We start from the raw sequence: 12,391 nt of genomic DNA on the forward strand, positions 1-12,391 counted from the left end.
GACCAGCTAACCTGTGTTTCACACACATAGCATCCTTGGACCTGTATCCCCTTCCTCTGGACGAGCTGTCCAGAGAACGCCTACTCACTCCATATGAACCTATTGAAATGACCCCTCCTTCGCTAAATGGCAGGCAGACCTGTCCATAGCATTACTGAGAAAGTGCCAACCTCTTTGTAAATTAAGTCAGAATCAACAACCACATTAAACTTTGGGCTAAAGGCGCCTCACACTATGGGTGGAATTAAAGAAACAATTAAAGAGGACTTTATCAAATGGTGACTGGGTCTGGCTGTATCCACTTCGTGATAAGTGTGACCGAGACCTCAACCCACTGCTTCCTGCACACAAGCTAACCCGAAATATTGTGTGTGTGGTGGTGGTGGTGGTGGGGCTGGGGCTGGCAAGAAGCATTTCAGAAGGTCAAAAGGGAATGTTGAGGACTCATTTAAATAACTTTTAAAAATATCCCAGAGGGAAAACCTGATGTAGGCATTTCATAGCGCTAGTCTGCAAAATGGAAATCCAGTGCTGCATCCCCATATCCCTTCAACCACGTCTTCTGGATTACCCGAGATAAATGCTAACAAGGAGTGAGATCCAGCCCCCTCCACCTTATTAATATGTAAAAAGGCTGAAGTCACATCTGTGCTGAGATCTATTTTTAGTGGACCCTACATACTAAAATCTTAGCCTTGATCTCTTAAACTATCAAGCCTACCATAAATGTTTGATGATGAACAAGCCCATAAAAAGAAAATGCATAACATGAATAGAAGGAGTCAATGCGTGCTCTGCCTTTTAATTACTGGTGGCTTATGCAAAAGTCCTGCTGCAGGCTGGGTGCAGGCTAAGAAAATACATTAATAATTTGGAGTGGGAGGGGGGATGTATTGCAAATAAATGCCTCTAAACACATGGTTATTTTTGCTTTGGAAACCAGAGCGAAGTGGAGGAATAGAGTCATCGAGGTGGGGTGGGGTGGCGGAAGGATGAAAGGTGGCAGGGTGGGGCAAGGGTTTTTGGATAGGAGGGGAAAAAAAGAAATAACAGCATTCAGGACACCAAAGATAATATAGAACAGTCTGGTTTTATTACTTTTGAGTAATAAAGAACCCTTTCCTTGCTTTCCCCCCTTCTTTCCCCCCCCCTTTTTCTTTCCTTTTTTCTCTGTTTTAGAACATACATTAAGTTGTGAATCCGATGTTAGGGGCTGTGGAGATGGAAGGGAAATTGGTGACATCACAATATTGACAACTTTACAGCAAACGTAACTGAGCTGGCTGCTTCTACCGGCGGCTAGCAGGACTGGAAAGCAAAGGCACACGCAGGTCTGTGGATCCTCCCCCCACAGACAGTGGGGGCGGGGAGGGGAAATAAAACGTCAAGGAAGGGAAATACTTAAATGCAGAAGACCTGCTCAAATACGTGTGGACATCTTAGGCTTAACACCGTGACGTGATGGGTTGTGGGACACAGGGATGGGTAAGGTCAGTTTTGACACAAATTGACATAACACAATGGAGGCAGCGACGCCCGCCCACTCCCACCTCTAAGGGCAAGTGGGTGCGGTGCCATCAATACTCTAGGGAGTCAGGCATGGGGAGAAGGTAGCAGGGTGATGTGTGGTGTGTGTGTCCATAACCTTCCTCTTGTCTGCATTTCTAGAGAAAAAGGGGTGGGGGAAAGATCCGAGTGTCTCGAAAAGACTTCAGGGTTTCAGGGTAAACCCAATCCAACCCAGGCAAAACAACAACTTAACAACAACAAAACCTTACCCTGAACAATCACAATGCAGCCCTGCACTCACCCACCCTACAGCCAACTCACCAGCGTCCTTCCTTCTGTGTCAGTCTTTCATTGTCTTTGCAAAGTTATTTGTTTGTTTTTAATTAAGAAAAAAAATGAAACCCAGAAGATTAAACTGGAAACAAAGGAGACAAGAGACCACCAAATGAACTGTTTAACAAAACAGTAACAACCAACCATGCTCACAGTTTACAGTATGTTGACAGATCTTTTGTTCATAAGAGCGTAAACAATAGTCCCTTCTTCTGTGTTTGAGCAAATAAAAAGCAAGGGGAGAAAAACACCCCCTCCCACCCTCCTACAGACAACAACAACAAAAGGATAGTTTTTTTAAGTGGAAAAAAAAATCCTTCGTCCTGGTCAACGTTTTGCAGAATCTATTGTGGTTGGCCTTGTACTGCCAGTTACTCATTAATCACAGCAGGGACCAGCCTGCCTGCATCCATTTCCATGTCGTGCCATTGTGCGCATTGCACAAGCGTACTGAGCACACGCCTTGGGGAGCCTCTCCTCGGTTCCCAGGTGCCCGCCTGATCACACACTGTACTCTCTGACAAATGGGCACAGCAGAAATGAAGAGGGGGACACTAGTCCCTTTCCTGCTGGCTGCGAAGGAGATCACCAGACAGAAATGATCTGAGAATGTAAGGGATTCGGGGAACTCTGGAGGAAGAAAGGGGCTCACCACCCACAATACTGGGGCCCGCGCTCAACAACAGCACAGCCGAAGGGTGGTCCAAGTTGGCACTAGAAGAAAGAGTGAATTGCAGGGCCGGATGCGGCCCAGTTTCCTGGGCTCTGGGATCACTACTATCACCACTGCATTCTTGTCCCATCTGCTTGACTCCAATCTCCCAGAGGGCTGGAGTGGAGGTGGGGGGAGGGAGGATGAAATAAATATCTGCATTGATTTCAAGGAGGGCGGGGGGGGGGGAGTTTATCATACCGACAGTTTACAAGTGTACACAACTCGGGGTGTAAGGCACAAATTTACATGTGGAAAACAGGCTATTCACAGATGTAACCCCACGAAAAACCCGTGTGATTAAAACCATTAACTTATGCAAGGTAGCAGCCAGCGTATTAATGAGTTCACGCCGTTTGTGGATTTGTATCTGCTGTCTCACATGCAAGGTGAAATGATGGGGATCGCAAGCTGGCGCCTTCTCGGAAGAGGAACAACCACCGACAAAGCCACGGCGGCAGCAATGGGACTCGCCGGATGTGTCACTCTGAAACGTTCTCTCCTGGTTGCTTTAGACGTTGGGGTCTGGAGGACTTTTAAACAAGTTAATATAGATATTTTTTTCATGTGGAGGCCAGCAAATTAATTGATAGATTTAAATAAATATCCCCCTCTTAACTCTTTCCTCTGGCTAGCGATTAGACAGTCCAAACACAAAGCTTAGAATTCCAGCTCCAACTTATTGACTCAGTGAATTTATTGTAAAAATAAAGAAACTCAATTATTCCAGTTAATGGATTTCACGTTAAATAGTTTAACTTTCAGTGGGCTTTCTGAAGAGCTGTTCGTAGGAGGATATGCAGAAGAGTTCTTTCCCTCAGGAAAAAAAAGGGTGAACAATAAATAAAGAGTTACTTGCGTTAACCGTCACGTTATTCATTAAAAGAGAGGAGGAGCAGAAATCTATGACATAGTTGCCCAACATGGCATCGATCTGCTATAACAGAAAGCTGTAGCACTAGTGGGCATTTCACAGTATCTGCGCATAGTAAACTTCTGCCATTGTTAAAGTCTGAGTTAGAATTATCAATGCTTTCTTTATTTTTTGTCTTTTTAATTTTCATAATCTTAAAAAATGTATTTGTGGTTTTTCCTTTTTTTGCAGGTTGGAACACTAGCCCTGGTGGGCAACAGTCCTGTGCAGTCATGGACAAAGTGTAGTTGCTTGTTCACCTGTGTGTGTGTGTGTGTGTGTGTGTGTGTGTGTGTGTGTGTGTCCGTGGTGTGGGTAGGCATGTGGGTGCGTGCATGGGTGAGTATGTGCTTTTGGCTCATGTTTGTGATGATCATCGAAGTCTTTCGTGAGTCCAACCGTGGTGGTGCGTGAGGGAGAGTGAAGGCAGAGAATGGAGGCGAGTCCCGCAGTTGCAAACCTTCACCAAACCACGTGGCCCGTTTTCCCAGAGCATCCCTGTGTCCCAGCGAGGAGGACCCGGTGTCCTCAGCCCTACCGCGGGGCCTTCCTGGTCTGGTGGGCGCTCTGAGGCAGTTGAGAACCAACCTTGCGGAGCTGAGCGGGCGCCTCGCCTTTCCTGCTGGTTCGACACCTGACCCCCTCCCCCCTGGGATTATGTACACGCGTCGTTGGGCTTCATGGATGTGGAAAGGGGGGCAAAGGAAGGTTTGGGGGGTACGTCGGGCTTTAGCGAGGGCGTGCGCTTCAGCCCCGACCGCGTCAGTGAGTTGTAGGCGTTGAGGCTGGGCTGCCTGGAGACAGTCCCGGCCTGGCCAGGCGGCTGCGCGCTGTGCACCTGGATCGAGTCCACCCTCTGCGGGGCGGGCGGTGGGTTGTCCCCCCTGCCAAAGCTCGGGTTTCTGGAGAGGTGGGAGGAATTGGAGGAGTTAGTATTGTTTCTTTTGAGCGTGGTGGCCTGGTGGCTTCTGGTGAGCGAGTTCGTGGGGTAGCCCCTCTTATAGTCTACCCCGTAGGAGGGGGAGTGGTGCATCTCCAGCCGCTTGCTCAGGCCATTCTGAGACAGGGGGGCTCCCGGAGGGCCCAGGGAGGCTTCCCGCTGGGGGACTTTGGGGGGCAGGCTGTCCAGGTTCTCCACGAGGTTCACCCCGTGGTTGGGACTCTTGCTGCTAAGATGCTCCTTGATGGTCTTGTACTCCAGCGTGGCGGCCTGCTCCTCCAGCGCCATCTGGGCCACCTCGCTCATTTTGGCCTGGTCCACGTACTCGTGCTGGTAGCCCTGCTGTGTGATGGGCAGCACCACCACGCTGGGGATGTGACTGGGGGAGCCCCGGAGGGGCAGGTCCGTGGGGATCACGGGGGAGGCCATGGGGGGCATGTCCTTCGTGCAGGCGTTGATGAGGTTCTGGTTCCGTTCCCACTCCCGGCTGCCGCGCCTGGGCTTCCGCTTCTGCTGGAGGGTTGGGGTGGACTCGGGGGTGGGCAGGGCGGCCAGGTCCAAGTGGTGCTGGTCCGCCTTAATGAGCATCTTGGCCGTGCTGCTGGGAGTGGCCAGCTTGCCGTTGTGCATGAGCGGTGTGAGGATGGCCTCTGGCTTGGGGTCTTTGGACTGCGGGTCCCCAAAGAGGCCACTGAGCTTGGTCACGCTGCCCATGGATCCCCGGCGGGAGTGCTGGAGTTCCTTCTCCTGCCGCTGCCCCGCCGTCCCGTCTTTGCGCCGGTGGTCGCAGATGCAGTAGACGATGATGCCCGAGAAGACGGCCCCCATGACAAAAGCCAGGATGACCGCGATGGCCAAGAGGGTGACGGGAACCAGCTGGTCGTGGCCTTTGAGGTAACTTTCCCGTATCACTCCTGCAAGAGACATCACACGCCGAGTTAGGAAACGAAGTTTCGCCACCTGGCTCCCTCCTGTTTGGCAATCACCCTGCTAATTAATAACAGTAATAAGTGACAATGGCACCTCTGCCTAACTTGTCTGCAAGGCGCAGCTTGCCAAACATTAACTAATTAATCCTCCTGAAGGCCCCTCTGTGATGGATGGAAATAGACTTCGTTTGCTGCCTTCTTTGTGTTCGCAAAACAAGCCGCTTCTCCTGTCCCGTGTGCTTCCCCCCCTTCTTGAAAGGCGCCCGTTGTACATTTTAAAGCATTCGTGTACCCCCCCCCCCATCACACACACATACACTTTGGAAACCTCCCCTGGTAGACTGGAGATCTCGCCGGGTCTGGCGCAGGAGGGAACCCCTGCGTTGCTTTGGGTTGCTGGCGGCTGTGAGGTCCATCGGACCCGGGCGGGTCAGTGTGGCCGGCTGGGTCTTTGGCTAGGAGCTGGCCAAGGCCAAGGCTGACTTCACGAGGAAGCACAGAGGCAGAGGCTTTCAGTGCAGGAAGTACACAGGGGGGTTCATTGTGTTTGCTGACTGATCTGTAGCCAACCATTTTCATTGTATTATTATTCTTTTCATTAGTAGACCCGCTGAGACCCAGGTGAAATTGTTTTACCGATTTGTCAGTAAACATCTAGCCGGTGCATTGCTTGTTGGGCAATCCGGCCTTCCCCCAGTCTTATTTTCCGGTTCCGCTGGTTGAGTTGGTGTGAACCAACACCATCTCAGTGAGTAATCCAGCGCTTAACCACTGCGCTTCCTCCCCCTCCACCCCCCATGAGAAATTATCCGGAATACGTCACGATTCCAGCTGGGGGTCTCTTCTGGAGACCCCTTTGTGGGTCCCCGGGCCTGTCTTAAGTCAAATTCTTTGAAGTAACCAGAGAAAAGACGGTGCATGTCTCTTACAATGAAACAGAATCGCTAACGTTCACAGATGACAAACATTTGTGCTGATTTTGCATCGCCCATCTAAAACAACAACAAAAACCCCGTACACAATTTCAGGTAGATCTGCTGAATAGCCGAGTGAAGCTTTCTCCTTACTGGAACTGAAAGGACATTAAGAAAGAAAGAAAGAAACCAAGACCATTTGGAGCCCTAGAGTGGAGCTTGAGAAGTGTCAGGTCTCATTATTACGGCTCGAGTTTGCTGTCACGGTGAGCTAACCTCCTCAATTTAATAAAAATTATGGGACTACACCCGTCAATAATCTTCCACTACATTAACCAAGGCGCAGCGTTTCAGAAGATAGTGGCTTTCCCTGTGCTGCTTAATCAGCCACCAAGCTGAGAGACGCTAATCGAATGCAAACACCGAAGCTTTGACTTTTTTTAATACCAAGTGAGAATACACATCACAATTGTCAGATCTTAAGTGCTTGGTGCGGTAGCTGAAAAATAAAATCTCAACTACCTCAATTCCTGCCTCTGGAGAGCGAAAGAGTAGGAATACATTAGAGGCACTTCATGGGCGGAGGAAATGTAAACATTGTTCCTATTACGGAAATGATAGCAAGACAGAAAATGTACCTTCTTGGGTTTTGGGAGACACATTTTTCATCTACTAAATCAACTCTTTCTGGAAAATGTTTAATGTATTTTACTGGCAGACACTAGCGGCACAGAATTAGAATGAAATGAAATAAAAATCCCTACCCCTTCCCAAGGCCACAACGTGCAACCCTGAACTTGTTTTATGTCACAGCCAACCCTGGAAGAAATGTGGCATTGTCGTGGGGATTTGCTGGGAAAATGTTTTGATTCCTGAAGAGCTGGTTTAAGACTCAGAAACCTTCGTTCGCTCCGAGATGCTGCTCTTTCCCTGTCTCTCCAAACGGTCCTCCTTTCGGTTATGCCACTGCTGGTTGCTGTGGAAATGATTATTCTGTGATAAACGATTGTGACTTCAGGTGGGGAATAAATAGAAGCAGCAAGTATTTCTTAAGAAACAAAAGACGCTGTGATTAAGCAAACGCCTGCGATCGCGCAGGGCAGCCCAGGCAGTTGGCCCTGGAGAAAAGAGCGTGTAAAAGTGGTAAGATAGGAACGAGTTTCAAATGTGTCACTTCTCCAATATTTCCAGATTTATCTCCATGAACTTTTTAAAGGGGAAGAAATGAGAAACAAACACAAAAACCCAGCAGGGAAATGCAATGGTAACCCACACCTCTGACGTGGTGGTGGAGCTCCCCAAACGGTAGGATGTCTTGCATTCAAATCTTTTTAATACCCAGTCACTAGGGACCGGTGCTAAAGAAAAGTTCTTCCTAAAATTTGCATTTCCTCATTGTCATGCTAAAGCGGCAACTGATTTCCTCTCAGTGTTGATTGTGTATGGGGTTCTCTCAAGCATCTTTTTTAACCTCCTACATGTAATTGCACCACAAAGAATGCACACCTGTGAATAAAGTGGGCTTAATTTCCCGTGTTGACTGGGGGATTTCAGTGAAAGCTCTGGAAGGTTGGACTGAATCCACTGAGGGTACTAGGTACAACCCCCCCCCACCACCACCGGAACTCCCTCTCCGCCTGAAATGTCACCTTTCCAAGTGTCTATATTCCTTTGGGGAGGCGTCTTCGCAATACATCATGTAGTTGTATTCTACATAACTAGCATCATTTTAAACAGCACATGCCTTCTGTGTTTGTTTGCCAACTGCTTCCACCCGCACTCCTGTTCCCCTTACCCAGGTGTTTTTGTCCACACAGTCATGCTATTTCTCGCTCCTTTAAAATAGCAACCTATGCGCTCTATAATTAGGAGCGCCAAATGGTAGAAAGGCTCTGCCCACAGTGGTAAGTTGGGAGGTTTGAGCCCACCCACAGGCACTTCACAAGAACGGCCCGCTACCGGAAGCTCAGGAGCACAGTCTACAGGGACACTCGTGGAGGCAGGAGGCTTTGGTTTGGTCTCTGTTTCCTCTCTCTTCCCTGTAAGCTGTGTAATTGAAGGAGCCCTGCTGGCATAGTGGGCGGCCAAACTCCAGGCCAGCAGTTTGAAAGCCCAGCTGCTCCTCAGGAGAAAGACGGGGCTTTCCGCTGGAGTGATTAGAGTCTGGAAACTCACCCTGTCCTAGAGAGGGGCTATGAGCAAGCATCAACTCGATGGCAGGGAGTTTGGTTTTGTACAACTGAAATCGACTTCTCAGTTTAAGAGGGTAAGATCGAGACTGCAACAACCTGCTGTTTTTTCCCCGCGTTTGGTTGGGAAATGGGCAGTCTTCAAATTTCTTCACAGACCCTGAACCCGACTTTAACGGACTCATTTCATTTGTGCATGTCTGGCTATTCTGGGTTGCAAGCTTCTTGGGGGCCCTGACACTGACAAGAGCCACGGCCATTACAACAATCAGCCCTCCACAGGGCTTTTGGGACTGAGTCTCACTGCCGTTCAGTCGATTCTGACTAATAGCAGCCCCAAGACAGAGTGGACCTGCCCCTGTGTGTCCCCAAAGCTGTAACTCTTTGGGGGAACAGAAAGCCTCATCTTTCTCTGAAAGAGCAGCTGGTGGTTTTGAACTGCTGACCTTGTGGTTAGCAGCCCAGCACATACACTACGCCACGAGGCAGCATCATGCCCCCAACCCCCGCTGTGGAGTGGCTTCTTGTGTGTTTGAACTACTGACCTTGCTGTTAGCAGCTCAAGGCCTAACCCGCATCAATACAAAGGCTCCTTTCGGCTACCTGAGACTTAGCGAAATCAATTGGTCCTTACTGAGAATAAACTCATTTTTCATTGGGTGGCATTGGAGTTCAGGTCTTCAGTTGTTAACATGTCAAATAAGATATGGCCTTTGAGGAAAATTGTGTCTCATTTTGTTATGCAAATAGTGACCTTAGAAACCTTTCGGTGTCCCTTCAGCTTTCCTATCCCCACGGGAGACAGGTGGCTTCTCGAATCTGGCTAGTGCCAATTCACAAAGACGTTAATGTTTATGTTTTGACTGCACCTTCCAAATGTAAAGTTTCCTGCTTATATTATGAAAGAGGGAAAACTAGCATTCACAAAAATGCTTAAACCAGCTCTGTGGTATGGGCTATCGTGAGTGATTGAAAACATCAGACACATTCTAGAGATACTAGGCATGGGCAAACATCCCTGGAGACTGTCTCAAAAGGCTGGGGGGAGTCTTATACTCCCCCCTATTGACTGCTTTATTGATGTGACAAGTGACATCTCTGAGCCTTAGTTTGTAAATCGGCAAAGTAGGGTTAACATAATCACACTGCCTTATTAAGTTGGGAAGAGGTTCTAACAAGAATAAAAGGAGATAATAAATTAGAAAGAGCATTAAATGCTGTAGTTTGCTGGACAAATCTCAAGGCCAAAAGCCACACAGCAGACATAGTAGGTTAGTGAACCCGCAGAGGGCTTATGAGCGATAATGCTTGCTCCTCTAGTTGCTTCCATTTGCTCTCAGTATCAGAAAGAGATAAACATTTCCTCCAGCTTCAAATTCCGAGTAACTCATGTAACTAAAAGATGAACGGCGGCGGCAACGTAAGGGGACTGTAACACTATAGTTGGCTTACAGGAGTTTTCCGGACCGCCTATTGGTCCTGAATTTTTGAAATATGTAAATGCAAAAAGAGAGGAACGCAATTCCCACACTGTGTCTCCGGTGTTGTCCCTGGTAGGGCTAGTGTAGAGGTCTAGATAAAGACATGTATATATGCAAACATATTTATGTATGAGGATGGGGAAATAGATATATTTGAATATATTTATAGGTTTAGTATTAAGGTAGCAGAAGGACATTGGGCCTCCACTCAAGTACTCCCTCAATGCAAGAATGCTTTCTTCTATTCAATTGGTATTCTATGATGCTCACCTTCCTGACACAACCGCTGAAGACAAAGTGGGTGAATAAGCAAATGTGATGAAGAAAGCTGATGGTGCCCAGCTATCAAAAGAAATAGCATTTGGGGTCTTAAAGGTTTGAAGATACACAAGCGGCCATCTAGCTCAGAAGCAACAAAGTTCACATGGAAAAAGCACACCAGCCTGTGTGATCACATCACGAGGAGCCGAAGGGATCAGTCATCAGGCATCAAAGAACAACAAATCATATCATTATGTGCGCACCTCCATGATCCAATCGCTGAAGACAAATGGGTGCATAAGCAAATGCAGTGAAGAAAGCTGATGGTGCCTGACTATCAAAAGATGTAGCATCTGGGGTCTTAAAGTCTTGAAGGTAAACAAGCAGCCATCTAGCTCAGAAGCAACAAAGCCCACAGGGAGGAAGCACACCAGCCAGTGTGATCATGAGATGTCAAAAGGATCAGGTATCAGGCATCATCAGAACAAAAAATTTACCATAGTGAATGAGGGGTGAAGTGCGGAGTTGAGACCCAAAGCCCATTTGTAGGCCACTGGACTTCCCCTGGCAGAGGGGTCTCAGGGAGGAGACGAACCAGTCAGAATGCAATGTAGCAACGATGAACAATACAACTTTCCTCTGGTTCCTAAATACTTCCTCCCCGCCCTGCCACTAAAATGATCCAAATGCTCCCTTGCAAGTCTGGCTAGAGCAGAGGATGTACACTGGTACAGGTAGGAACTGGGAACACAGGGAATCCAGGGCGGATGATCCCTTCAGAACCAGGGGTGTGAGTGGTGATACTGGGAGTGTAAAGGGAGGAAGGGTTGGAAAGGGGGAATGGACTACAAGGATCTACATGTGACCTCCTCCCTGGGGGATGGACAACAGAGAAGTGGGTGAAGGGAGATGTCGGACAGGGCAAGATATGACAAAATAATAATTCATAAATTATCACAGGCTCATGAAGGAGGGGGGAGTGGGGAGGGAGGGGAAAATGAGGAGCTGGTGCCAGGGGCTTAAGTGGAGAGCAAAGGTTTTGAGAATGATGAGGGCAATGAATGTACAAATGTGCTTTACACAATTGATGTATGTATGGACTGTGATAAGAGTTGTATGAGCCCCTTAAAAAATAAAAGAGAGAGGACTGCTTAGCAAAACAAGCATATAGTTGGATTTCCAGTGGAGTGTAATACCCCTGGAATGAACTCATTGGGGGAAAGGACCGTATTTATGACCCTCAGAGCCATCCGTGAGTTGCCTGCAGGCATTCACTCAATGATTGTTGGATCAGTGGGTTCGCAGTACACGATAGAGAACTTTTTAAGTGACTTTCACATTTGGTGGGTCGTTTTTGGAGTGCCCACCACTTTGCTTTTGAAGTTACAGGACAGATGCTTTTTTACATTGTGCAGCAGATTTTAACGTTACCATCCATCAGGCCAATCAAAGGAAATCTCTACAGGTGCTCAGAATCTGTTTAAAGTAGCAATAAAAGAAACTGTTTAAAAAAGGAAAAGACCAAGGTTCTCAGATCATTCAAAAGAGATGATGAGGTTAAAATGGGTATATTTTGCAACACATAACTGCACCTGGGGAGTTTAATCTTTGGAAATAAATGTGTCTCCGCAAGGGCATGGGTTGGGTCTGGGTGCTCACTCATTGCCTCCTCTGTCCCGTGGAATCCCTGGGCAGGGTGGAAGGACCTTTGTGGGGCAGAATGCCTCCTCATCTCTACTGCAAGAGGGCAATCAGAATGGAATTCACCAATGTAGGGTGCTGAAATACATTCAATCACCAACCCGGAAGGACCCTGCTCTCACCAACTGAAAATGGGGCATTAGTCATGAAAACAGTACCGGAAATATTCTCTGCATTGATTCATTAACCACCAGCTATTTCTCACCAGTCCTGAGGTGCTAAATGATGATTCTCTCCACCTTCCTATTGCAGGAAGCAAGGCACATAATGGCTACAGGAGTTCTCTACAATCATGCCATCAATTGGCAGTACCGAGAGAATAGACTCTCCACCCTTTTTTGTCCTGAGGTGAGTGAGTTTTCAGATGCTGGAGGGAGGTCTCAGTAGGATGTTTGAAGCTCTTCAAAGGACAACCGGATAGAAAGATTACCAGTGAAGCCCTCCTTTCCAGGCCCTGCAATATGCAATTCAAATGCAAAATAATTGGAACCTGTAAAATAAGAGGAAGG

At 47.9% G+C, this 12,391-nt stretch overlaps 1 protein-coding gene across 1 annotated transcript in view; it reads right to left on the reverse strand.

The window, feature by feature from the left end:
• Positions 1-1,173: 1,173 nt before the first annotated feature.
• The window catches only part of SEMA6A (semaphorin 6A), a 151,928-nt gene continuing 140,710 nt past the window's right edge, over positions 1,174-12,391 (reverse strand). Inside the window, exon 19 of the mRNA XM_075541419.1 lies at positions 1,174-5,321. Within this exon, the coding sequence (XP_075397534.1) occupies positions 4,123-5,321 (1,199 nt within the window). The 3' untranslated portion in view covers positions 1,174-4,122. The remainder of the gene's footprint in view (positions 5,322-12,391) is intronic.

This window comes from Tenrec ecaudatus, chromosome 2 (genome assembly GCF_050624435.1).
Source record: "Tenrec ecaudatus isolate mTenEca1 chromosome 2, mTenEca1.hap1, whole genome shotgun sequence".
In the NCBI taxonomy this organism is placed as follows: Eukaryota; Metazoa; Chordata; class Mammalia; order Afrosoricida; family Tenrecidae; genus Tenrec; species Tenrec ecaudatus.